Source organism: Lissotriton helveticus, chromosome 9, assembly GCF_964261635.1.
Source record: "Lissotriton helveticus chromosome 9, aLisHel1.1, whole genome shotgun sequence".
Classification (NCBI taxonomy): Eukaryota; Metazoa; Chordata; class Amphibia; order Caudata; family Salamandridae; genus Lissotriton; species Lissotriton helveticus.
Window position 1 is genome coordinate 644,156,302 of NC_136070.1, and position 26,880 is coordinate 644,183,181.

General features: G+C 48.4%; 1 protein-coding gene across 9 annotated transcripts in view; it reads left to right on the top strand.

Annotated features, from left to right (window-relative positions):
• EHBP1L1 (EH domain binding protein 1 like 1) overlaps positions 1 to 26,880 on the top strand; it is a 260,212-nt gene that overhangs the window by 196,175 nt on the left and 37,157 nt on the right. For all 9 annotated transcript variants that reach the window (XM_078660724.1, XM_078660729.1, XM_078660730.1 and 6 more), the window contains one exon: positions 10,985 to 11,057. In XM_078660724.1, coding sequence (XP_078516850.1) covers positions 10,985 to 11,057 — 73 coding nt within the window. The remainder of the gene's footprint in view (positions 1 to 10,984; positions 11,058 to 26,880) is intronic.

Consider the following 26,880-nt stretch of genomic DNA (forward strand, 5'->3'; position numbering starts at 1 on the left):
GAACATGCTAAGCTTCTCATCCTGTACAAGGCTATAAAATGGATCCCATTGGTCCCACTATTCACTTTCATCACACACAGAGTCCTACAACCAGACTTTATGCTTGTCTTTCACTCTATACAGCCTTCTGCTGCCTTTTGGCTAGGGTTGAGCTATAGAAATACATGAAATGTCAGTGCAAGAATCTGGGGTTCAAATAGTGTTAGTAGACCACTCTGTCCTTGACACACAGAAAAACATCTGGTCGTACTAATGAGTCACAAAAGCTCTGTATGAATCCACCACTGCTTTGTGCAATTTGCCTAAGACATGGGCAGTAGTCCTGTACCCACTATGAGGCTCCAGTAGATGCCCCCCTGCAGGTCACCAAACAGGTTCTGGACCTCTCACTAGCAGGGCGAGGCCTACATCTCACCACATATTCCTTAGGTTAGCATGATGCTAGGGGCAACAAAAAGGCCTGATAATAGATTTACAAACGGGGCGGGCTACATGCCAGGTCGTAATACTGGGGACATTCCTGACCCAATAGATACCCATCCAAAGAGAGATTACCCTAAACCTTTCTCCTCCATTGGAGAAATCTTGTCATTGAAGTAGCAAAACTGGCAGGAAAGTCCATCTGAATTCCCCATATTCATTCCAGCTTTGAACTCCAACATGAAATGTAGGCCTTGTAATGAGACAGTCAAACTGAATAACTTAAGATTGTCACATATCAATGCCATCAACCCCTTAAGGGGCTTGGGATCTGTTCTGACCACAAACATGGTATCAAATAAATAAGGTAGGACCCTCCTCTTGACCCACACTACCGCTAGGTATTCTTTATAATGGCTGCTGAGTTTTATTCCATAGAGGCAGCTTGACTAATAAAGACCACTGGACGCTGTCCACCCTTTTCATCAAGTTGAGCTTGAACTCCCTCTGAGGTATCAATCTGTAGAATGAAGGGCTTACTATAGCCAGGAGCTTTCAGTACAGCGGAGTTTTCCGGGGTCTGCCCTCAGGTCCTAGAAGGCCTTATGACACTCTGCATCCAAATTACTTTCTTAGGCCGGGCATTGTCCTTGTCAATAACTTTATGCCTCCCCAGCGTTTTCTGGACGTTCAAGCTATGATTCTGATGTTTTTCGTGCTTGGTCTGATCACTTCTTGATTTTTGCTGGTTCCTTAAACTGGGTGGCACACTGGAGCACTTCAGTGGTGCCTTTGTTTTCAGTGGGCTGGCACTGGGTGGTTCTTGACAGACAATCATTCAGATCACCTGACCACCCTGAAACCCTCAGCTACGGTCGCTCCCCACGCAGCTCCCAGCACTGTACACTGTGGTATCGTAGCGCTCGCCTGCATTTCTCGCTGTTTATCTATTAATGTGCTTGCCTATCTGCTTGCGCTCACCCGCATCGCCCCCTCATTACTCATTACTTTGTACTGGCGTGACTGTCTGCCGATAATTAATTGTAGCGTATCGCGGTATCATTTGTGGAAGCGTAGCGCGCCATTGCTGTAGTGACTTCGCAGCGCCTACGAGCATTATTACAATTACAGCTGTCCGTCTGCATTATTCACTGCTCGTAGCGCTTGAGCTTGTTAAGGCGCTTTGGAACCTGTCTACTGCATAGTGAAATAATTAGCGTCGCGCCACTCTCTGAAAGCGCGCAGCCAGGAGGATTGTCTTGTGCTTGGCTACATCTGATTATATTGGGGCAAAAGTGCAATTGTGCATAGCGTCCTTTTCAGGCTGTGCCTCCATTTCAGTTTCGTTTACTGTCCTGCTGCCATTTTGTGCTTTGTTGTTGTCCCTCCCTGCCCGGACCTCCGCCCCGCCTCCCAGCTGACCCTCCCTCGCCCCTCCCCCTCCACTATCCATATATGACAGATGCCTAGGCGCGCAGCGTTCACGCCCCATGCGCGCCGAAGGTGCGCCAAAGGTAAGCCCGTCTACGCCCGTCCACGCCTGGACCGCGCCCAGCGCCAGACCCCCTGGCCCCCGCAAACCGCACTCCTCCCGCATAACGTATGACGCCGCCACCCTCCTAGCCCTCAACCCTGGACGCACCCCACCATGTTGCGTTGCGGCCCAAGGACACACTCACGGGCCATTCGCCTGCCACTCCTGCAAGTTCACCTGCACCAGATCCCTCACCAAACCCTCTAACCCCAAACACAGCCCCGATACCAACCACCTGAAATGTATCTTGTTGAACACCCGCTCGGTCCACAGACACGCCACTGAACTCTGGGACCTACTCGACACTGCATCACCGGACGTCGCCTTCCTTACAGAAACCTGGATGAATGCTTCATCAGCGCCCGACATCGCCACAGCCATCCCGGACGCTTACAAGATCACCCGAAAAGACCGCATCAACCAAACTGGAGGAGGCATCGCCATCGTCCATAAGAACACCGTCCGAATCACGACCTGCTCCGACGTTAACCTCCCGACCGCCGAACACCTCCACTTCCAGATACACACCGACCCCAGGACCACAATTAGAGGCACCCTCATCTACAGGCCACCAGGAACCCGTAATCAATTTAGCGAAGATATCACCGACTTCATCAGCCCACATGCCCTCGCCTCCGAGAACTACATTCTACTGGGAGACCTCAACTTCCACCTGGAAAAGATAAACGACAGCAACACCACCACCCTTCTGGACAACCTGGCCAATCTCGGACTCAGACAACTTGTTGACACCCCCACCCAGCTTGCCGGACACACGCTCGACCCTATCTTCACCTCCAGCAAACACATCTCCTTCAATCACACCACAACTCTCCATTGGACGGACCACAGATGCGTTCACTTCAGCTACAATACTACCACGATCCACAACCCCCCACAACCTATTCCTCATAGAAACTGGAACAAAATCACCACCGACCTACTCTTCACCTCGCTCAACCAAAACCCTCCCGCCATCCCTTTGGACCCAAACGAGGCTGCCACCAAACTCAAACAATGGATCACTCACAGCATTGACGAATTAGCACCCTTGAAAAACAACCAGACCAAACAAGGTAACAAAATGGCCCCCTGGTTCAACGATAACCTTAAAAAATCTAAGAAACTATGCCGTACTCTCGAAAAAACATGGAGAAAATACCCTACCACTGACAACCTGACCACCTTCAAGGCTGCCACCCGCAAACACTACCCATTTGATCCGATCCACCAAGAAATCAGCATTCAAGGATCGACTCGACAACAACACCCATAACAGCAAGGAACTATTCAACATCGTCAAAGAATTTACCAACCCCACTGCAGCCTCAAACGACATCACTCCCTCCCAAGCCCTCTGCGATTCGTTATCCTCCTTCTTCTACAACAAAATAGCCGACATACATAACAGCTTTGAGAACACTTCAAAAGAACAGTCCACTCCACCCACCTCCGAACCTAAATTACCCTTTAACAACCTTAGCGCCTGGAACCCCATCTCCACTGAAGACACCATCCGCCTAATGAACTCCATCCATTCTGGTTCACCTACCGACCCCTGTCCTCACCACATCTTCAACAAAGCAGACTACATCATCGCACCCCATCTCCGTGACATCATCAACTGCTCCTTCAATTCCGCTACCTTCCCAGAAAGCTGGAAACACGCCGAACTCAGCGCCCTCCTGAAGAAACCTACAGCAGACCCCTCTGAACTCAAGAACTACCGCCCCATCTCCCTCCTCCCATTCCCTGCCAAAATCATCGAGAAAGCCGTCAATAACCAGCTCGCCGCCTTCCTTGAATCCAACAATTCCCTCGACTCTTCACAGTCCGGCTTCCGAGCCAAACACAGCACCGAAACCGCCCTCATCGCAGCTACAGACGACATTCGAACGCTACTGGACAACGGAGAAACAGTTGCCCTCATCCTACTCGACCTCTCCGCCGCCTTCGACACAGTATGTCATAGCACACTCATACAACGCCTCAACAACGTCGGAATACAAGGAAAAGCTTTGGATTGGATCATCTCGTTCCTCGCCGGAAGAACCCAGAGAGTCCACCTCCCCCCATTCAAATCTGAGGCCACCGGAATCATCTGTGGTGTACCACAAGGATCTTCACTCAGCCCCACCCTCTTCAACGTATACATGAGTCCCCTCGCATCCATCACGCGCCAACACAACCTCAACATCATCTCCTACGCAGACGACACCCAGCTGATCCTCTCCCTCACCAAAGACCCAAACACCGCCAAAACCAATCTACACGAAGGAATGAAAGAAGTAGCCGAATGGATGAAGAACAGGTGTTTAAAACTTAACTCGGACAAAACAGAAGTCCTCATCTTAGGATCATCCCCCTCTGCCTGGGACGACTCATGGTGGCCACCGGCCCTGGGTACAGCACCCATACCCACAGATCACGCACGTAACCTGGGCTTCATCCTAGACTCCTCCCTCTCGATGACCAGACAAGTCAACGCCGTCTCATCTTCATGCTTCAACATCCTACGCATGCTCAAAAAAATCTTCTGCTGGATCCCCACCGAAACAAGAAAGACAGTCACCCACGCACTAGTCACCAGCGGATTGGATTATGGAAACACCGTTTACGCCGGGACCACAGCCAAACTACAGAAAAAACTCCAACGCATCCAAAACGCCTCAGCCAGACTCCTACTGGACATTCCCCGTCATGCTCACATTTCCGGTCAACTGAAGGATCTCCACTGGCTCCCCGTCAACAAGAGAATAACGTTCCGTCTCCTCACCCACGCACACAAGGCCCTCTACGACCTAGGACCCTAATGCCTCAACACACGACTGTCCTTCTACACACCCACCCGCCAACTACGATCATCCAATCAAGCCCTCGCCGCAATTCCGCGCATCCACAGATCCACCATGGGAGGAAGATCCTTCTCCTACTTAGCGGCCAAAACATGGAATTCTCTCCCCACTCACCTCCGACTTACACAGAACCACCTCTCCTTCAGAAAGCAACTAAAAACCTGGCTATTCGATAAGTAGTGCACCCACCCTCCCTCAAGCGCCTTGAGACCCTCTGGGTGAGTAGTGTGCTATACAAATTCCTGAACTTGAACTTGAACTAGATCTCCCTGGAGGCGGCACAAGACCTGAAGTGGTGGATGATGATGGAACACATCACTTGCGGGAAGCCATCTGCTGGCAGTGACCACGGTGCTGACTGATGTCACCTCTCTCAGCTGGGACGGTCATCTTGAGGCCTTGGGTATCAGATGATTGTCGACTCTCATGGAGCCGCAGCCCCACTATAACCTGCTTGAGCTTCGGGCACATTGCATTCCCCAAGGCTTTCCTGTTATAGATTTGCAGATGGTCAGTTCAGGTTCTCACAGACAGCACAGCCATGGTGTGATATGCAGCAGAAAGGGTGAGGTGGACTTGCATCCCTGTGTCTGGAGGCTCTGAAGCTGTGTTCTTTGATGCAGTCTCATGGTGTCTGGCTAATTGTAGACCTTCTGTTTTACTCCTTGAACATGAAGCAGATGATCTCCATCAATGTCATCTTGCTCATCACAAGTGACTTCTCACCCAGTGGTAGTTCAGTCCATCCTTGCCATTTGTGGTACCCATCGAGTAGACTTGTTTGCCACTCATGAAAACACACACTATCTTCTGTTCTACGGCCTCCAGTTCCATAAAGAGGGCTTCTGGAATATGTGTTCCACCTGAGGTGGAACTTCCAGCTTGACTACACCTTCATGGGCATCCCTCTGATTCCTTGTGTTCTGAGGAAAGATGCACCAGGACTGTCCGTAGGTGATCTTTATGGTGCAGGTCTCGTCACTGATGGCATGTTATTCAGATTTGCTCCGCTTATCAATTTGTTCTCCTCTTCCACTTCGATCCAGGGTGGACTTCCTCTTGTAGTGGGAGGGACAGATTCTGTATACAATCCTCAAGAGCCTACACCTTCATGCCTGGAGTGTGAGCAGTACAACCTGAGTTATTTTGATCTCCTTTTGGAGGTGGTGGGCATAATTCATTAGCTTGCTGCCCTGCGACTAAGGCTGTTTGTTCTGGTTGTCGTAATGCAACCCAGCCTACTAAATCAGAAGCTTTTGCTTGGTTAAATTAACATGCGTATACCAAAATTAAAAAACGTGTATTCCAGATGAAAATCTGTGTGTTTTCAGAACTCTTAAGCTTATGTTTGGAGAATTGTTTTAAAAATGTCCTAAATATATTTAAAGCTGATATTTGAGTGATAAAACATGTGGCACTAAAGAGACGTATTAGTCCTATTATAACCTTGTTACCAGGGCTTTGCAACTAGGGCTGTTATGTGTTACTTCTGTATAGGCATTACAAATAGATACAGCCTTTTCTGTGTTACTTACTACCGCCAACCCAGCCTAATCAGTAATTCCAGTCAGTGTCCCATAGTATCACTGCCGGTGTACCAGAGGCTTACAATTTTTTGCAATCCCTGTTTCTTAGTCCTGTTAATTCCAAATCCTTTGTAATTAAAATGTTGCTATTTGTGGAATAGAATTTCTCCTTTGTCCGTTGTACCCAGACTTCAAATGTAAATATTCAAAAGAAGGTCCTTGTATAAAATAGATTTGGTTCTGCTTTGCTAGAAAGAAGCAAATGGTGTTCAAACACACTTAAAATGACATTTATTTAACAATTGTTCAGATAGTTTTCTGTACAAAACCTCTTTCCCAAGGGACCATCATTAAGAGCCAATATCACCCCCATCTTGATGGAACTTTATTGGCTCTGTAGTGAGCGGCTTGGGGTTTAGAGGCAGACACTGTAGATTTGTAATTAATTATTTATTGCCCAGAGAGCGCCGTGAACAATCATGCTTGTAGCGCGGCTCGGCTCTCTATGCCAAAATGTCCGCAAGCGCTCCCAGCATTCCTAGTCACCCACGTGACCAGAACACTAGAGCGCTACACTACAGGCTCCCCTTGCAGGCATGAACCATGCTCACAACCAGCTGCATTATTTATAAAGCAATCACCAACAGCACCCCACCATCAGACTGCAGACTAGGAAGTGGGAAAAAACAAACAACAAAAAACAAGACAGCATGGCTCTTCTATCTGTGCACCCAGAATCTGGTACAATATCCCCGTATCCATTCGGAATACCAAACGCTCCTGCAATTACAGAAAGAGTTGAAGATATATGTCTTTACAACACAATGCATTAACCATCTACAGCCCAGGGTCCTCTCCTATTGCTGATTTTAGGCTTTTGTGGGAGCATGAGCAACGCTTCTGTGCCTTTTGAGTAGGTTTATGGTATGGAAATACAATATCCAAACATACATAAAAATTGGATGGTTGTGTCTGTTCCACCTCCCCCTGTTTGGGATCTGTTTCATTCTTTGCTAGTAATAAAGACCTTTTCCCACTTCTTACTTCACCTCTTAATAGCCCTTGCACCTATCACTGCAATTCTGCTGTTCTGAAGGGAAATTGTCAGCTTTTCAATCTCCAACAAGCTGCTTGCTTCCTATACGTTTTTTTTTAACTTACTGTTGCATATGAATTATCCTTGACAAACAGCATATGTTATCTATAGGTATACATTTTATCCAACTCTCTTACAAAATAGTTTGTTATGTAACACGACAGATCTTCATTGTATAGAATACAATTCATTGATACAAGCCTGACAACTCACATTCCGTCAGTGGTGACACTCTTATTACACACTCATTCAGCCTGCATCCTACTCGCTCACAAATGCATTCGTTACCAAAACTAGAACTAGGTGCTAACATTCTCTTTAATTTCTAATAGACATGGAGCCTTTGGTGAACCTAGTCCAATTTCTTTCTGTGTATGGCTATCATGGCCAGACTGGAAACAGGAACCAGACCTGACAATCAGCTTGACCGGCCCGGTAGAGGGTGGGCTGAGGGGGGAGGGGGCTGCTAGTGAGAAGCACAGCTTATGCTGCACCGCTCCTACTTTTGTTACAGGGGGCTGATATTGCAGCACTGCTGCAAAACCGGCCACCAGGGGTCCAAAATTGGCCCCCACACTTCTGGCCCACCGGAAGAACACCCGGTGCCTGCTACAGCCAGTCCGGCCTTGATGGCTATTATGGAGAGCCATTTGCATGACTACGCATTCTAAATCTGTTTATTCACTGCTATGACGTAGTAACAGTGAAATAAAGAAGGTGTTTTCCCTCTGGTTCTATGCTATTAAGGGGAAGCACATGATTCCCCCTTAGTCTCAAGAGACTGTAGCAAAGAGGTTTAATGGTGCATGATGGTCTTCAATCTTACAAGTCTTCTCCTGCCTCTCTCCTGTCTCCACAGTCCAGACAGAAGCTGAGAATTTCAATTACCACAGTCCAGCGTATTCCAAGCTACCCTAATAGATGCACTGTCAAAGAGCATGTCCTTGGGATGCCACCCCTCTGCTCTGTTGACTATAGAGCTCGTCTTCTGGTCTGAAGAGAGAAGGAAGTCCAAGAGGGTGGTGGGGTTGTATTTTAGGAGACCAGGTATCATTTTTTTAAAATATTTTGGTATAGTGTGGAGAGTTTGTTTTTACAGCGGTGGGTGTGGTAGGATGGCAGGAGACTAGGGTCCAGATTTACAAAGATTTTATTTTGGGGTTGCGTTACTTTTAAAACGCAGACCTGATGCAAAATCCTTTTTAGGATTTACACACCAACGCAAATTGGTATTTGCATTGGTTTTTAAGAAAAAGTAGCACAAACCAGCGCACAGCGCTGCTTTGCGTTAGTCTTCTTGAAGGTGAGGACGTTCCATGGGTGGTACATGGGCATTTCTGTGTAACCACCCATGGTTTTTTAGGCAAAACCCTATCTACTAACGATAGGGTCTTGTGCCAAATATTAACGCCACCTGAAAGTAGGCATTAAAACGGAGAAATCTTTCATTCTCCTCCGTTTTCCCACTTTGCGTCTGTGCTGCACTGTACAGCACACACACAAAGTAGGAAAAGTTTTAAAGTCGGTCTAAGCATAGTATTTTATACTGGAAGGTGTGCCCTTCCCGTACAAAGCCTGTGCTAGACTCATGAAGATACCTCTGAACTTTGGTGCAAAGGTGGGTGCGTGGGGCCAGGCAGCGCGATTCTGTGCAGCGCAGGATATTGCCATATCTCTGTAGATAGGGTGCGTTCCTGCTCTCTCCCTGTCAAGCAACGCAGGGTAGCAACTCTGGTTGCTGAGCTGTGTTGTGATAGGGTCGTAAATCTGGGCCTAGGCATTGACCTTTACATTTTGGGAATAGGTGTTTTTTAAATAAAAGACATTAAGAGAGTGGTTGCAAGGGTGACAGAACGTCAAGTAAGCTTTTTGAAATGTATTTTTAGATGAGTGAGTATACACGGGTGGCGGTAAGGCATTTTGAGGGTAGCAGGGCACCTGGAATTTGTTTTTGGTTTTTTTTAATCTGAATTGGGCTGTGGGAGTGTGTTTTCGAAGAAGGTGTGAGAATGTGGCAGGACACCAAGATAATGCTTTTTTTTAAACTACGGTTAGACGGTTAGACGGAGGGTGCCGAAGGAGCTGAGGCCATGTTGAGCATGGCTTTCCTTTTACTCATCTTCCCCTGTGTAGCTCATGCATAGGACCAGCTATACAGTGGAAGGCGATGGGGGACGTGCATGACATGAACATGGGTAGCTGATAATAACCTGCGTGTTTTTCACCTCGAGGTTCTGAGTGACATTGTCAACAGTTGGAACATTTATCTTGCTGTCCATTTAATGTTACTTGGGACCCCTAGGTGCAAAAGAACCCGTTATTGACAGCTGCCAATCTATAATCCTATATGATCTTACTAGCAGCCCGTCCCGACCTTGTCCGGGAGCAATCAGGCTTCCCCGACCCCCGCCTGCCCCGACATGACCCCCGCCTGCTCCGACATTGCCCAGCAGCCCGGGCCCCCGGCCGCTCCGTCCCCCGCCTGCCCCGACCCCCGCCTGCCCCGACATTGTCCTCCGGATGTCACAAAGGCCCAGTGTTGAGGCGCTCTGCATAAATCTCCATGGCAGATGCTGTAAGTCCCCGTCCCCCGCCTGCACCGACCCCCGCCTGCCCCGACATTGTCCCCTGGAGCCTTTCCTCAGCCGATGTAAATTGTACCCTTCTGTTTTGTTGTAACTCCCCGTCCCCCGCCTGCCCCGACCCCCGCCTGGCCCGACATTGTCCCCCGGAGCCTTACCTCAGCCGATCTAAATTCGATCCTTCTGTTTTGGTGTAAGTCCCCGCCAGCCCCGACCCCCGCCTGCCCGACATTGTCCCCTGGAGCCTTACCTCAGCCGCCGCTCCTCAGTTCACTGCTCCTCCTCCTGTTTTGGTGTAAGTCCCCGTCCCCCGCCTGCCCGACATTGTCCCCCGGAGCCTTACCTCAGCCGCCGCTCCTCAGTTCACCGCTCCTCCTCCTGTTTTGGTGTAAGTCCTGGTCCCCCGCCTGCCCCGACCCCCGCCTGCCCGACATTGTCCCCCGGAGCCTTACCTTAGCCGCCGCTCCTCATTTCACCGCTCCTCGCCGCTGGTCACCGCTCCTCCCGCCGGTCCGCTGCTCCTCACCTCCTCCCCCGCGCCATGTCCGCCGCTCGTCACCGCTCCTCCCCCGCGCCATGTCCGCCGCTCCTCCTCGTGCTCCTAGACGCCGCACCTCCCTGCGCTCCTGACGTCAGCACGCAGGACGCGGCCGGCGCTACTTTGAGGGGACTACTTTTTTTATAATGTTAATTTTTTAAATATAACGTATTTTTTAACTTTATATAGCCTATGTCCATCTGCACACCCTGAGGATTACAACGATGTATCGGGTGTGTGGATTGGCGCTGTGGTTCCCGAGTTTACCCGCCTCAAAGCCTCAAAGTTCTTCCTTTATAATAGTAGTATAGATATAGATAATTTCTAACCATACCATTTAGCTGCCTACAGAAATCACATTCAGAGACTTTTTTTCTTTCTTCGTTCTTATTGCTCTTTCTTACTGTGTGTAACTCTGGTCTCTTTTGGACAGGATGTGTCGGGAGAATTTCAGAGTTCCTTCAGTGCCAACCCGAGGTCCACTCCATCCCCACAACTCCGGCCAGGTAAGACGTTCTTGCCCATTTTGGGTTTGGGCAGCATTCAGTTCTCTTAGTGTGTGCTTTGTAAAGTGTTTAGGCTTCCTGGAATCTATGGGGTGAATCATGATGACACTTTCTGTGCTACTTCAGGGCTGAAGGTGGGTGTGATCTTCTTTTTGTCATCTTTGACTCATACATTCTTCAAGTTAATGTATATTTTTGTGACAGCAACGGTTGGAAACATAAAAAGGCAAATATGACCCTTTGTTTCTGAGTTCAGTTGTCATCAAAACATGCATTACCTCTGAGAAGTGCTCAAAATGCCAAAGAGTAGTGCCCAGAACTCTTCTGCTCTGGTACTGCCAGAAACAGCATCATCATAGGGCTCTATGTGCATGAAGAATAGGCCTGGGTGGTGAATGCTGATCCATTTGTAGAGTTTTCTGCACACGGAGCTCCACGGAGCATGCACGGAGCAGAGTTTTTTCCTCGCTATGTCAGTTGGCTAGCAAGGAGAATCCACCTTCCGGTGAAATTTTTCAACACGGGCAGTCAGATTTCTCAACGCTGGCAGTTGCGACAGCATGCGTTGAGATACCTTCCGTTCGCATTAAGAAAGTTGCTGCTAGAGTAGAAAATCTTCTCAAGTGGCATGAAAAGAAGCAGGGCCCTCTTGCGCTGTTCATGGTGCCATTCGTGCTGATTTTAGAGCACGGGACAAACTTTCTGCAACCTTTTCTGCCAGTTCATGAACATGACTTTTTACACCCCTTCATGTTTCCTTCAAGTACCTACTACAGCCACTTTTTTGCATTTCTACTCTACTTTTGTACTCTTAACTTTTTTGCTTGGGTCTCATCGAGCAGTGCTGCGAAGAGTTACCCATCCACCCTGACCTTCTCCTGTTTCAACATTGCAGATACTGTTATCTGCTGGTGCTTACAAGAAACTGCTTTCCAGAAGTTGGGTTTACTAAAGTTATGTGCAACTGGTACTGCATGTGTGCCTCCTGTCATCCCTTTGCTATCTCCCTTGCAGAGCTGCTACTCCATCATGTACTCTGCATCTTCTGGTACGTATTGTACCAGAATATTGAGGCCTAATATTATGTGACAAAAATATTTTGTCCTAAATCTGTTTTACAAACATATTGCCCCACTGGTGTTACTAATAGAAAATTTGATAAATAATATGTATGTCCAACTTTTTTTTGTTATCAATATTCTGACATACAATCCTTCTGCCTCCAGAACAGCTGCAGCCGCTGCAGGTAAGAGCCGTGGGGCCGGATGGGAGAGGATTTCGAGAGAAAACCATGAGGGGAAATTAATTATTTATTTAATTTTCCCTCGTGGTCGTCTATCGAAATACCCCCCACGTCCACCCAACCACGCCCCACCGTTCTTACCTGTAGCGGCCATGGCTGTTCCAGAACAAACCCTGACATATAGTAAAGGTTAGTATTAAAAGCCTTCTTTTGTAAACCAGAACTCAGGAAAATGTATTAAGCAACCATATACATCTTCCTCATCCAGATGTGGAAATGAATCACAAATAAAAGCATCTCCATGCCAGTGATTCATCTGGTGGAATCCTTAGGACAGATCTCTTTAGCCACCACAAGTATTTTAAACATGAATATGGTCCAGCCCAGGAGGTGAGCTCTTAGCACTTTTGGAATTGTGGTGGTCTTGAGACTGATGTAATATTTAATATCCATAACACCAATTTTAACTAATTTGTGTATTAGAAAAGGCAAGTGAGATACCCAGTGATTACTCTGTAAAAGCATCTGTGCTGGGGCCAAAAGAAGTGCATGGAAGCCAGCAGCCGACACTATCCAGTGTCAGGGATCCTGCATAGCAAGTCTGCATAGTCTTGATTTCACCTAGTGCCTCTTTTATCCACCAACCGACAGTCCCAGCCACTTTATCTCACTTTTTTCAGGTTCTATTTTATTTCTGTCTCTTGCATTAGGTCAGAGTCTGATGTGAAAAATATGTGCTGGTTCCAAAAAATGAGTGCCGGTAGGTCTCACCTGCAACCACTGGCTCAAATTAAGCACTGCAGGTACCTTTCTCATAAAATGGTCGGGGAAGCTTTTTCACACATCCCCTCCATTCCCCTTCTTTCCAATAGAAACTATAAATGCAAGGACTCTACAATGAATTCCTGTTTCTAAACTTAACTTTACCAATTAGGTTTTAAACACCACCTTGTGAAACTCAAGGCATCCTTTCCTAGTCTTTCAAGACCCACATTCCAACTCAGGAGAACATGCATTTATAATTGTGACATGTTCCTAGGAGACAGAGTAAGGTACAAGCTTCGTGCTGGTCTCAGTCATACAGTTACACAATGTCAGGGTAGTGTTCCGCAAGCACACCTAATTTGTACCAAAGCTTCACTCTTCTTTTCACTTTAGTGAAAACCTTTTCCTCTTTTAAGAGTTTCTCCAGCCAAACTGCGGAACAGAGCAAATTCTGCATGCAGTGGATGTGGGGATGACGTTCACATTGTTTATGGATAGCATTGCCATGCCTCTTTGTCTCTTCTTGGGTGCTTAAGCAGAATAAGCATTTGTAATGCAATAGGTCTCACATTACAGAAAGTTTGAGCTATTGGCATTGCAATATTATTGCAACACCAATAGCTTAACCTGTTAGTAATACAAGACCGATTGCTCTATTTTTTCAATATTATATGTATCTGAAAGAGACTAATAGTTATGGATTCCTTACCTTAGAATTACCCTCTGACGTCAACACTAGATCTGGAGACTTTTTTCTTCAGCAGTACCCCTGCGTTAGTTGTTGGCGTTGTGATCGCTGGAATGACGTCGCAGTATCTACTTAGACGCTGCCCCTGCGCAATAATAGCAGTTCTTTTTTTTTCCTGCGCCAGCCAGCGCAGATCTGGAGAGAGCGGTACCCTTAGTCTTTTTTGACTAGAGTTTTTTCAACTTTTTGTCAACTTCTTTTTCCGAGTAGTTAGAGTCCTGGTGCGCGGAGGGATGTCACATTGAAGGACCGGCTTCAAACCTTGTGACTCCTGTCACAAGTTGATGCCGGTCCCGGACCCACATCTCGTGTGCCTCTGGTGGCTGGAGTGCGACCACGACCCGAAGCCTTGCTCTGACTATCGGGCCATGAACCTGAAGTCTTTGCGGGAGCAGCCCCGAAAGATTAGTAGTTAAGGTAAGTCGAAGCACAAGAAGAAGATGAAGAAGCACCATCGCTCTTCGCTTTCTCCCCTTCCGATGGCCGACGCAATGCGGGATGCAGAAGATCATCGTCCTTCGGCTCCGACCGGGGAGCTTGTTGGGTCGGCTCCGAACTGCACTCCCTTCCCGAGAGCCGGAGCGACCCCTGCCCAACTTCTTACCTTTTACGAAGCCCTCCACCCCATCTTTGGGCAGCAGACTCCACTGGTGCACCTTCGGGGCCTGTGGACTCGGCTGGGGGTTCTAGTCCTTCGATGCAGGCAGCTCCAGTGCCGCAGGACCCCCAGGGATCCAGGCCTGGATCCAGATCGGTGCCAGTCGACCTTACGACACCTCCTCCAGCTTTGATTCCATTGATGACACCTCCGCCCCCTCCGACACAGGTTGTGTCCCCAGCTGGCGTCAACCCCTGCCTCCCCCTCGACATGTACACGGAGCTGGACCAGCATCGACCGACGACAGTACCGGCACCGGCCGGTGCGTTTATACCTTTGTTCTATCCTGGTGTTCCTTACTGCCCTGAGTGGCAGTCAGAGGAGGGTGAGGAGTACTGGGAGGGGTCTATTGAACCTCTGGTAGACCAGTTGGAAGAGCTGACTGGAGAGAGGAACTGGGTGAGGCCAGTGGTCTGGATACATCCCCAGACCTTGGTATGCTTTCTCCCCCTACCAGATGATGGAACTCCTACGCTGTTGTGTTGCGTAGGGCGACTGAGGCCTTGGGCCTTGAGCTACCTACGGTAGCAGTCAGTACTAAGCTCCTGACTGAGGTGCTGCAACCAGCAGCAGGCTCTTCAGCGCCCCTACTGCCATTCAATGGGGCCCTTACAGACATCCGTCTGGGCACTTGGTCCAAACCCAGCACTGAGGCTATTGTGGATAGGATGATTGCCCGACGCCACAGCCCAGCCCTGCGTGACCACATTTTCCTCCCCCCACACCTACCCCTGAGAGCTTGGTGGTCCAAGCATCAACATCCAAAGGCTCGTTCCCTCCTGCTCCTCCAGATAGGGAATCCAAGAAGCTGGATCATCTTGGGAAGATGTTTTTTTCTGCCAGCTTAGGTTTGCGGTCGCTGAACACCGCACGTCTCTTGGGCCTTTACACCCACTCTGTGGGGGACACGGATGCACATGTGCTCCCACAGTGCCTGGAGGAGGCCCGAGCCGTACTCTCCCGCGTTGTTGCATAGGGGAGGGATGCAGTAAAGTTTGCCATTCGCTGTGTGCTGGACACTACCGACTCGCTAGGCAGGACGATTTCAACGTCGGTAGCCCTGGCTTCTCGGGCGATGTCCAATTGACTCTTTTGGACATGCCCTTTTGATGGCCATCGCTTGTTTGGCGACAAGGTGACAATGCACTCGAGCGCTTGAAGGACTCTAGTGCTAATGCCAGATCCTTGTGCCTCGCTACCACCTCTCGCCCCGCGCAGTCTGCTTTTCGCCCCTTTCGTGGCTACAGAAGGGGTGCCCCACCACGTTCTGCCCAGAGCCACAGGCCTGCGCAGCATGCCTAGCCGGGGAAGTGGGATCCACCCCGTGGGTCTGGAGGCCAGCGGGTGGGTCAGTCCACCAGTGCCCCCTCTGCAGCAGCCTCCAAACCTTCCTAGTCCCACCTTTCAATGCCACCAGTTGCGAGTGGACGGCAGGATCCGCCATCACCTCCCCCACTGGCACAATATCACCTCGGATAGGTGGATTTTGCAGATAGTCCGAATGGGCTGCTCCCTCCCCTTCAAGACTGCCCATCCCTCCATGCCACCTACACTCCATCCCATGTCGGAGGATCACTTGGCCCTTCTCTGTCAGGAAGAATCGGTTCTCTTGGCCAAGGGAGCCATCGAGGGAGTTCCTGTGCCAGAAGAAGGGTCTTGGCTGCTACCCCCACTACATTCTGGTACCCAAAAAGGACAACAGCCTTCGTCCTATCTTAGAACTCAGGGACATCAACTGCTTCCTCCGGAAGGAGAAGTTAAAAATTTTGACATTGGCTCAGGTCCTGTCTGCTCTCGACCCTGGAGACTGGATTGTAGCGTTGGACTTTCAGGTGCTTATTTTCACTTCCCGGTCCTGCAGGCACTTAGGCGTTACCTACGGTTCACGGTAGGCCACGAGCATCTTCAGTTTACCGTGCTTCCCTTTGACCTTACCAGCGCCCCTCGGGTGTTCATGAAAGTGATGGTGGTGGTCGCAGCTCATCTTCGCAGATCAGGGGTTCCAGTCTTCCCCTAGCTCGGCGATTGGTTGTTGAAGGTGTGCTTGCCCCAGGCTGTCGTCACCCACCTCCAGACTATGGCAGACTTCCTGTATTCGCTGGGGTTCACAGTCAACATGCCGAAGTCGAACCTGAACTATTCTCAGAAGCTTCTTTTAATCAGAGTGGTACTGGACACAGCGCAGTTTCGGGCCTATCCTCCCGAACAGTGAGCCCGGGATATTCAGACCATGATACCGATATTCCAGCTTCTATCCTGGATTTCGGTGAGAATGACCCCGAGGCTGCTGGGCCTCCTGGCCTCCTGCTGGTGGATCATGCCAGGTGGCATATGCCGCCTATACGGTGGGACCTGAAGTTCCAGTGGGCGCAGCATTAGGGGAATCTGTCTGATGGCGTCCAGATCTCGGCGGGGACAGCACACCAGTTGCGGTGGTGGCTCACAAACCAGAATTGGGTGAACGGCAGATCTCTCTCCCTTCCCCATCCAGATTTCACAGTGGTGACAGATGCGTCACTCATGGGATGTGATGGCCACATGGGAGAGGGGGAGATAAGAGGCCTCTGGTCTTTGGTGGAGTCTGGACTGCACATCAACCTTCTGGAGGTTCAGGCGATTCATCTAGCACTGAAGGCATTCCTTCCTTCTGTAAATGGAAGAGTAGTGCAAGTGTTCACAGACAACACTTCCGCCATGTGGTATTGCAACAAACAGGGCGGAGTGGGGTCATGGACCTTCTGTCAGGAGGCCCTTCGTCTCTGGAAGTGGCTGGAATATCAGGGCATGTCTTTGGTGGTTCAACACCTGGCAGGTTCCCTGAATGCCAGGGAGGACGAACTCAGCCACCCGTGCTTGATGGATCACGAATGTCATCTTCACTCGTAGGTGGTGCAAGTCTCTTTCAGTGGTGGGGAGAGCTTTTGTTAGATCTATTCACCACTGAAGAGAACGCGCAATGTCAGCAAAAATGTGCGTTGGAATTTCCAAGGCAGAACTTGCTAGGCTACGCTTTTCGTCATGAGTGGAGTTGTGGTCTTCTATACGCCTTTCCGCCTACATCACTTCTGCTCAGAATGCTGAAGAAGATCAAGCGCGACCGGGCCCAAGTAATTCTTGTGGCTCCGGACTGGGCACGAAGAGTCTGGTATCCCGGGCTCTTGAACATGGCCATCGATCTCCAATCAGACTGCCCCTTGTGGAGGATCTTCTGTCGCAGCAGCAGGGGACAGTCCTCCACCCAAACCTGTCCAGCCTCTACCTCCTTGCGTGGAGATTGAGCGCAACAGTTGACAGCCTTCGACCTTCTTCATGAAGTCTGTAAAGTTATCTTGGCAGCCAGGCGTCCCTCTACTAAAACAGTATAAGCCTGTAGATGGAGCAAATTTGTGGCATGTTGAGCAGCAAAGGCTATGGATCCCCTTTCTGCCCCCCTTTCTGAGGTTCTCCTATTCCTGCTTTCTTTGGCCCAGCAGGGCTCTGTTCTGGGCAACGTCAATGGTATCTTTCGGCCATTTTGGCCTTTCTTCGCCTTCCTGATCAACCTTCTCTTTTTAAGTCCCCTATTGTAAATCATGTCCTTAAGGGCATTCCTCACCTGTTTCCTTCTATTCCTTTCGTAATGCCCCAGTGGGACTTGAACCTTGTTCTGACTTACCTTATGTGCGCTCCCTTCGAGCAACTACATAATTGTCCGCACAGACTTTTGACCTTAAAAACTGCTTTTTTTGGTTGCCATCACTTTTGCTCGCAGGGTGAGTGAGCTTCAGGCTCTATCTTTTAAACTTCCTTTCCTTGCTGTCCATCCATACAAGGTTGTCCTTCAAACTAGACCCTTTCTTCCCAAAGTGGTTACCTCTTTCCACATAGGACAGACCATCACTTTGCCCAACTTCTTCCCGCATCCTTCTAAAGAGGAGGAGAGGCTCCACGATCTGGATCCAAAATGTGTGCTATCACTTTATCTGGATCGCACAAAACAATTCCGGGTGGATGATCAGCTCTTTTTTGGCTATATGGGTGCCAAGAAAGATCGGGCCGTGCACAAAAGAACCATCTCGCGTTGGGTCGTTCTGTGTATTAACATTTGTTATTCCTTGGCGAAAAAGGAATTTCCAGTAGGGTTGCACACACCTTCCTCCCGGGTGACAGCAGCCACTACTGCTTTGGGAAGTGGAGTCCCCCTCAATGACATCTGCCAGGCGTCCACGTGGGCTTCATTGCACACGTTCACTAAACACTACTGTCTGGATAGCCAAATCCGGAGAGACGGCTTCTTTGGCCTCTCCGTTTTCCAGAACTTTCTGGTGTGAGTTTGCAGACCCACCTCCGGGGTTGGTTTTGCTGGGGCTCTATTCTAAGGTAAGGAATCCATAACTAATAGTCTCTTTCAGATGAACAAGTTACTTACATTCGGTAACGATATATCTGTAATAGACATATATTAGTTATGGATTCCTTACCGCCCCACCCATCCTCTCCGTTCTACAAACTAATTTCTGGAGTAATGAACTCCCTTCAGGGCCCTAGTTTTGTGCACCAGTGGTCAGTGTCTTGCATGGCTCAGTGCTTCTGGCGTGGAATGTTGTGTATAGGACTGACGTCAGCACGCAGGGGCGGCATCTAAGTAGATACCGTGATGTCATTCCAGCGATCATGAAGTCCACGATGAGCGTGGAGTCGACCGATGCCACCTACCGACACCCAGGGGTACTGCTAAAGAAAGAATTCTCCGGATCCAGTCTGACGCCTGGGGAAATCCATAACTAATATATGTCTCTTACGGATATATTGTTACCGAAGGTAAGTAACTAGTTCTTTTAGTAACCAGCGCAGCACAGGTGGCGGGGTGCGCTGCGTATCAAAAGTGTACAGTATTAAAAAAAATTGTTTGGCGAGCCGTGGCGATGAAAAGAAACGCATGGCTCGCCAACCTCTATTTTTTCAATATTGTACGTTTTTCATAAGCAGCGCAACACGCTGCCTTTGCCACGCTAGTTACTAAAAGCATTTAGTAAGAGTTTGGCGAGCCTCGCCAGAGAAAAGAAAGGTGTGGCTCTCCAAACTCTATGTTCGAGGCATGTGGGCTGCTGAATTCATATCTGTGCATTGATCGCCGCCTAGTGTTGGGTCCGGATGATTGCACATTGTTGTCCTGAAAGAGTCTTCGAAGTATCACGAGATAGGTGGCACCTCCCTCGGACTACAGTGCGCATGGGCATCCTCTCCATCCTCAGATTGTTTTTCTCCGCCATTGGGTTCTGATGTAATTTCCTACTCTTCAAGTTCGGAATCAAGAAAAACTTTCCCAACGGGCCAAAAGGCCTTCGGTTCCATCTGTATTGTTCAGCGCTTCTGCCCGCAGTGCAACTCGAAGTTCCCGCACACAAACAAGCATCCAGTGTGCAACAAATGACTATCTCCAGATCACAATGAAGATAGTTGCCTAGCCTGCACCTAGTTCAGATCGAAAAAGACTATTCGGAATAGATGGGCGGCGAGGCAGGAAATGCAACGGTCGGCGCCAGAGCCAGATAACATCTTCGATGACGAAGAAGATCTAGCGAGCGCGGAAGACTCGGATCAAGGCGACAGACAATACTCGGAGCCCGACTCCGAATATTACCCCGAGGAGGGAGAACTGATCGTCGATCTCGAGGCCTATGATCAGGACATCGTAGCAGTTGAAGACGACTCCGATGACGACATTGGGCGAACCGTGAGTACACCGCCCCATATAGACACTGCACCTCTATCAGAGACTCAGGTCAAGGCATCGCCAGCAGGCCTTAGCCGAGATCAACCTCCTCGTTCTACAGCCCCGCTATACCGCCCGGCTAAGAACCTATCAAAAGAGCCCTCTGAGACACATCACAAGATATCAGTTCCACCGAAACCGAAACTGATCGACAATACAGTCTTCGGACCGAATTATGTTGAACCGAAAGTATCGACGCCAAAGAGCGTCGCACCGAAGGCCGTAATACCACTACAACCTTCGAAAACAAAGACCGTTGAGTCGACATCGAAGAACAAAGCAGTCGAGTCGAGCTCAAAATCAAAGGCCGTCGAGTCAACCTCGAAGCGAAATACGTTGAGTCGACACAAAAACAAAAGCACGTCGAATCGACCCCAAAAAAGAACATCGATTCGAGCAAAACAGCCTTAGGTATCGACAAGGGGAAGAAACCGGTCGACGACAAAACAAGGCCTACGCCCAAAACTGCTGTCGAGCCAAAACCGAAACCGAAGGTGGACGAAAAGAAAACGGTCGAGCCGAAGCCCATCAAACCGAAAAGGGGCATCGAGCAAAAACAGCAGGCTCCAAAACAACATAAAGACACTGCCGAACCGACAAAAATACTCGGTCCGAAACAGGTTGTGAAGCCAGCAAAGGACGTTCAAACAACAAAACCTGTTGAAAAACGCCCAAAACCAATCCAACCACCAAAAGCAGTCGACAGCACAAAAAGCATCGACCCAAAAACACCAAAACCAAAGGTTGCAGCGCCAAAAACAAAGACTGTGGAAGAGGAGCTTCTTCACCCAGATCCCTCCACAGAAGACCAGTAAAAAATCTACATTGACCCAAAAACTGGCAAAGTGTCTGTCTATACCAAAAAGAAAAGACCTCTAACAACTGAAGATCTTTCTACAATCCCGCTCAAGAAAAAAAGAGACTGTGCTACCTCTCCCATTTTCTTTGAACCAATCACTCCTGCTATGCCTGCTACTCCTTATACCCCAACATCACCGGCATGCTCTGACTACGCCCCTGATGAAGATCAGGACGTAGATGTAGGTTTTGGTTATCCACAAAACCCTCTTCAAGAGCCAAACACACAGCCATGGAGTGGAGGAGGGGAACCAGACACTGAAGGGACTCTACCCATTACAGACCCTCCAGTATACCCTACTAAGCCATCACCCACAGAGGATACAGTAGCATTCAATTCACTACTGGATAGAGCAGCAACGTACCATAATGTAGAGATGCACTCTGATGCTGTGGAGGAAGACTTCCTTTTTGATACACTCACAACATCTGAGAGACACGTTAAAACACTCCCAATGTTGAAAGGGGTCTTAAAACATGCAAGTGGCATTTTTAAAGACACTGCTAGGGCACGGGTCATAAACCCTTGAATTGAGAAAAAATACAGGGCTGCACCTACAGATCCTACATACATCAAAGGGCAGCTACCCCTAGATTCCTTGGTTGTATCCAACGCACGTAAGCGTGCAAACTCACAGACTACTGGTGAGGCTGCACCACCAGAAAAGGAGTCTAAAATCTTTGAGGCATCAGGCAAAAGAGTGGCGGCTCAGGCAGCAAACTCCTGGAGAATAGCCAATACACAGGCCTTGCTAGCCAGATATGATAGAGCGCACTACGACAGTTTGGAAGAAGTTCTCCAACACTTACCTGATCCATATAAACAGCAGGCAGATGAACTCATACAAGAGGGCAAGCTCATCACCAATGCATCCATTAAATGTGCCCTGGACGCGGCAGACACAGCTTCCAGGTCCATCAATACAAGCGTGCTACTAAGGCGCCACGCATGGCTTCGTATATCAGGCTTTAAGAATGAATTCCAATCTACAATTCTTAATCAGCCAATCAACCCAGACTTTTTATTTAGTCCAGCAGTTGATTCAATCATGGACAAAATGAAAAAGGATGCAGAAACTGCAAAGTCTATGGGAGCTCTTCAGTCCCAACAACACCGGGGCTCCTGTCGTCGCTCCAATTATAGAGGAGGAACACGAGGAACATCACAGCAGTCCTCCAACTACAAAACTAACACACAATCCACATATAACAAAAACACCAGTAGGGGTGGTTATAGAGGAAACAATACCAAGGGAAGAGGTCGTGGAGGCAATGCAAATAGATCCTCCACTAACACAAAGCAATGACTTCTTCACACTACCCCCAGACCACATAACACCGGTCGGGGGAAGAATACAACAATTTCGACATGCCTGGTTAAATATCACCACAGACAAGTGGGTCAGGCAAATTATCCAACATGGCTATTGCCTAGAACTCACCTCAACTCCACCCAACATACCACCCATGCACCGTCCCATGTCACAAGAACATATAACGCTCCTTCAGCAAGAGGTCATCAGTATGCTGCAAAAGGGGGCCATAGAACCAGTCCCACTGCAACATCAGGGAACAGGAGTATACTCCCTATACTTCCTAATTCCAAAGAAGGACGGGTCTCTCAGACCAATATTGGACCTCAGGCCCCTCAACATGTACATTCTTTCGGAGCATTTTCACATGCTCACTCTACAGCAAGTCTTACCATTGCTTCGCAAGGGAGACTTACTAGCAACCCTAGACCTTAAAGACGCATACTTTCATATTCCAATACACCCTGCTCACAGAAAGTACTTGAGGTTCACCATTCAAGGGCAACACTACCAGTTCAAGGTCCTGCCATTTGGGGTGACAACAGCTCCAAGAGTGTTCACCAAATGTCTAGCTACAGTGGCAGCACATCTCAGAAGGCAACACATCCATGTGTACCCTTATCTGGACGACTGGCTAATACAAGCGCCAACAGCCCAGCAGTGTGCCAACAACATGTCAGAAACCATACACCTACTGCACAATTTAGGATTCTCACTAAACTATCCAAAGTCACATCTACAACCCTCCCACGTCCAACAGTACCTGGGAGCAACAATAGATACACTGTCAGCAAAAGCATATCCCAACACAGCACAGGTTCAGGGAATGCAAACGCTAATACAAAAGTTCAGACCCCAACACTCACTACCAGCTCGAGTGTTTATGCAGCTAATAGGCATGATGGCCTCCTGCATATTCATAGTCCCTCACGCCAGACTACATATGCGTCCACTACAAGAATGCCTAGCGAGGCAGTGGAACCAGGCTCATGGGCAATTAAAAGACCTAGTGTCGGTGAACAGTCAGGCATACAACTCTCTGCGTTGGTGGAATCCACAAAACCTTTGCAAAGGACGACTGTTCCAAGAGCCTGTTCCACAAATAGTTGTAACAGCGGACGCATCCCTAGTAGGATGGGGAGCCCATGTCCTACACTACACAGTACAGGGACTCTGGACTATACAGCAAAAGAAAATGCATATCAACCTCCTAGAGTTGATGGCCATATTTCTAGCACTGAAAGCTTTCACGACACACTTACGCAACAAAGCCGTGTTGATCCGGACGGACAACATGATAGCTATGTATTACATTCAAAAGCAGGGAGGAACACACTTGCCACAGCTGTCGCACCTGGCTCAAGCAATGTGGAAATGGGCCATTCAGAGGAACATTTTCCTCATGGCAGAACACCTCCCGGGCAAGGACAACCAAGTTGCAGACCTATTAAGCAGGCACAGCCAACAGATGCACGAATGGGAAATTCACCCCAAAGTGCTCCAATCATTCTTCCAGCAGTGGGGACACCCGGAAATAGATCTGTTTGCCACAAGCGAAAACGCAAAATGCCAGTACTTTGCCGCCAGGTTCCCACATCCGCAGTCGCAGGGCAATGCGATATGGATGAACTGGGCAGGCAAATTTGCGTACGCTTTTCCCCCAGCTCCATTAATACCTCTGGTGGCACGCAAAATGCGCCAACATTCCCTGACGCTAATTCTAGTTTCTCCCATGTGGGCGAGGCAACCATGGTACACAACGTTCCTAGAACTATCAGTGGTGCCTCATCAAAGACTGCCCAGTCTTCTAACTCACAGCCATTGCGAAATCCAACACCCAGACCCGCAACAGCTAAACCTAGCGATCTGGCTCCTGAAATCTTAGAATTTGGATACCTCAACTTGCCTCCAGACTGCATGAATATTATCAAAGAGGCAAGGAAGCCCACTACCAGAGCATGCTATGCAGCAAAGTGGAAACGTTTCGTCATTTACTGTAACAACAATGACATTAACCCACTTGATGCTTCCACTCAAAACATCATCTGCTACCTATTGCACCTCCAACGGTGCAATTTAGCCTTTTCTTCCATCAGAATACACCTAGCTGCGTTAGCAGCATATCTGCAAAACAGGCAACACCTTTCACTATTTAGGGTGCCAGCAATTAAAGCGTTTATGGAAGGACTTAAACGCGTAATTCCTCCAAGACACCGACCTTCACCAGTCTGGAATCTAAACGTTGTCTTAACCAGACTAATGGGACCACCTTTTGAACCACTACATTCATGCGAACTACAATTTATTACTTGGAAAGTGGCTTTCCTTATTGCCATTACTTCGCTTCAAAGAGTAAGTGAGCTGCAAGCCCTAACTATTCAAGAGCCATTTATTCAAGTACATGCAAATAGAGTAGTTCTTAGAACAAACCCTAAATTCATGCCAAAGGTGGTATCTCATTTCCATATAAATTAAACAATAGAACTGCCAGTGTTCTTTCAGAACCCACAAACAGTAGCTGAAAGGGCCTTGCATACCCTAGTTGTCAAAAGAGCTCTGCTATATTACATAGACAGAACTAAAAAAATTCGGAAGACAAAACAATTTTGTTGCCTTCTCTCCACAACACAAAGGTAATCTTATTTCAAAATCAGGTAAGCCAGATGGATAGTTAAGTGCACCAAATATGTTATTTGAAGGCAAAACGCACCTTAACAGTTCCCCCTAGGGCGCATTCAACACGCAAGCTAGGGGCATCCATGGCTTTCCTAGGAAATATTCCTTTACACGAAATTTGTAGAGCAGCTACATGGTCAACCACACATACATTTACAAAACACTACTGTGTAGATGTACACTCAAAACAGCAAGCTGCTGTCGGAAAGGCTTTTCTCAAAACTCTTTTCCAGACTGCTGCAGCTGACACAGGTAGCCACCGCTAAGGGAGATACTGCTATACATTCTATGCACAGATATGAATTCAGCAGCCCACGTGCCACGAACGGAATATGCTACTTACCAGTATGCATCTGTTCTTAGCATGTAGGGCTGCTGACATTCATATCGCCCACCCACCTCCCCGGTGCCTGTCGCAGCTGTAGCATTCACTCTTTGCATGGACATCTCTTACTGTACTATACTCCATCTCTGCCACAGTGGCGAATAACAATCTGATAATGGAGAGGATGCCCATGCGCACTGTAGTCCGAGGGAGGAGCCACCTATCTCGTGATACTTCGAAGACTCTTCCAGGACAACAATGTGCAATCATCCGGACCCAACACTAGGTGGCGATCTATGCACAGATATGAATGTCAGCAGCCCTACATGCCAAGAACAGATGCATACTGGTAAGTAGCATATTCCTTTGCATACGCAGCGCCACACACTGCCTGTGCTGCGTTGCTTACTAAAAATATATAATATTGAAAAAATTGAGTTTGGTGAGCTGCCTCAGAGAAAAGAAAGGCCAGCCGCTATTCTTAAAGATGAAGGTGCATTTCGCTACGTGTGCAGAGTGAAGAGGGAGAGCTTGTCCTGCCTGTATCAGCAGCTAGGATAAAGTCAGTAGTAAAATAATGCTCACAGATTGTAAATAAAACATACAGAGTAACAACACACGTAAGAGAGCCAGTCCTCATGGGAGGTTACAAAAGGAGAGAAGGTGGTACTAAGAAGAGGCTACTAAGCCTGTTCATGAATCAAAAGCAACCATTTAGAAAGGACAGTAACAGGAACCAATTGGAAAGATGAGTGGAAAATGGGCATAGCTTCAAGTCCATACCTGAATACAGCATGTCTCGAAGAGAAAGCACAAGTGCTGCCTAAGCAAGACCTAAAAATCAACATCTGGGTCTACATGCTGGGTGATCGTTCAGAGAAAATCTTGTCATCAGCCGCAGAGTTCATCAGTCTGAGAGAACAGGTCATGCAGTCAGAGCAAAAGGATTCATCAGTGCCTTTTTTCAAGATGTGTTGGGCAGAAAATCTCACGGACCTCGCCTCTTTGTCAGTTATCACTTCCTGGATGGTTTGTTGCCCAAAGATCCCCTTTTTCGCAAAACGTTCTCTGAAACATATTGCATTTAGTTTGGCAGGCAACTTCTTTTGATCATTATCAATTCTTCTTGGTTTTTTAATCTTGGAAAGGTTGGTGTAGTAGAGAGTTTTTATATGGGAGCTTAGCAAAAACCATCATGGTAACTCAGTGCCCTAGTTCTAAGACTCTCCCCTACTACCAGTACCGACCATAGACCCCCATCTGTTTATTGGTCTTAAAGTTTTATTCCATTTGGCCACTGATAGGGAACTAAAGCTGTAGGTAGCAGTGCATAGGAGCTAACATGGTAATGCACATGCAGGGGATGCATGCTCTTTACCAACTATACGTTTGGAATGAAGTTTTACGGCCTGTTCAACAGATGACAGGATACTCACAAGCTGTTCATAGGAGAAGAGTCACAGAAGCACACCAAACATAAAT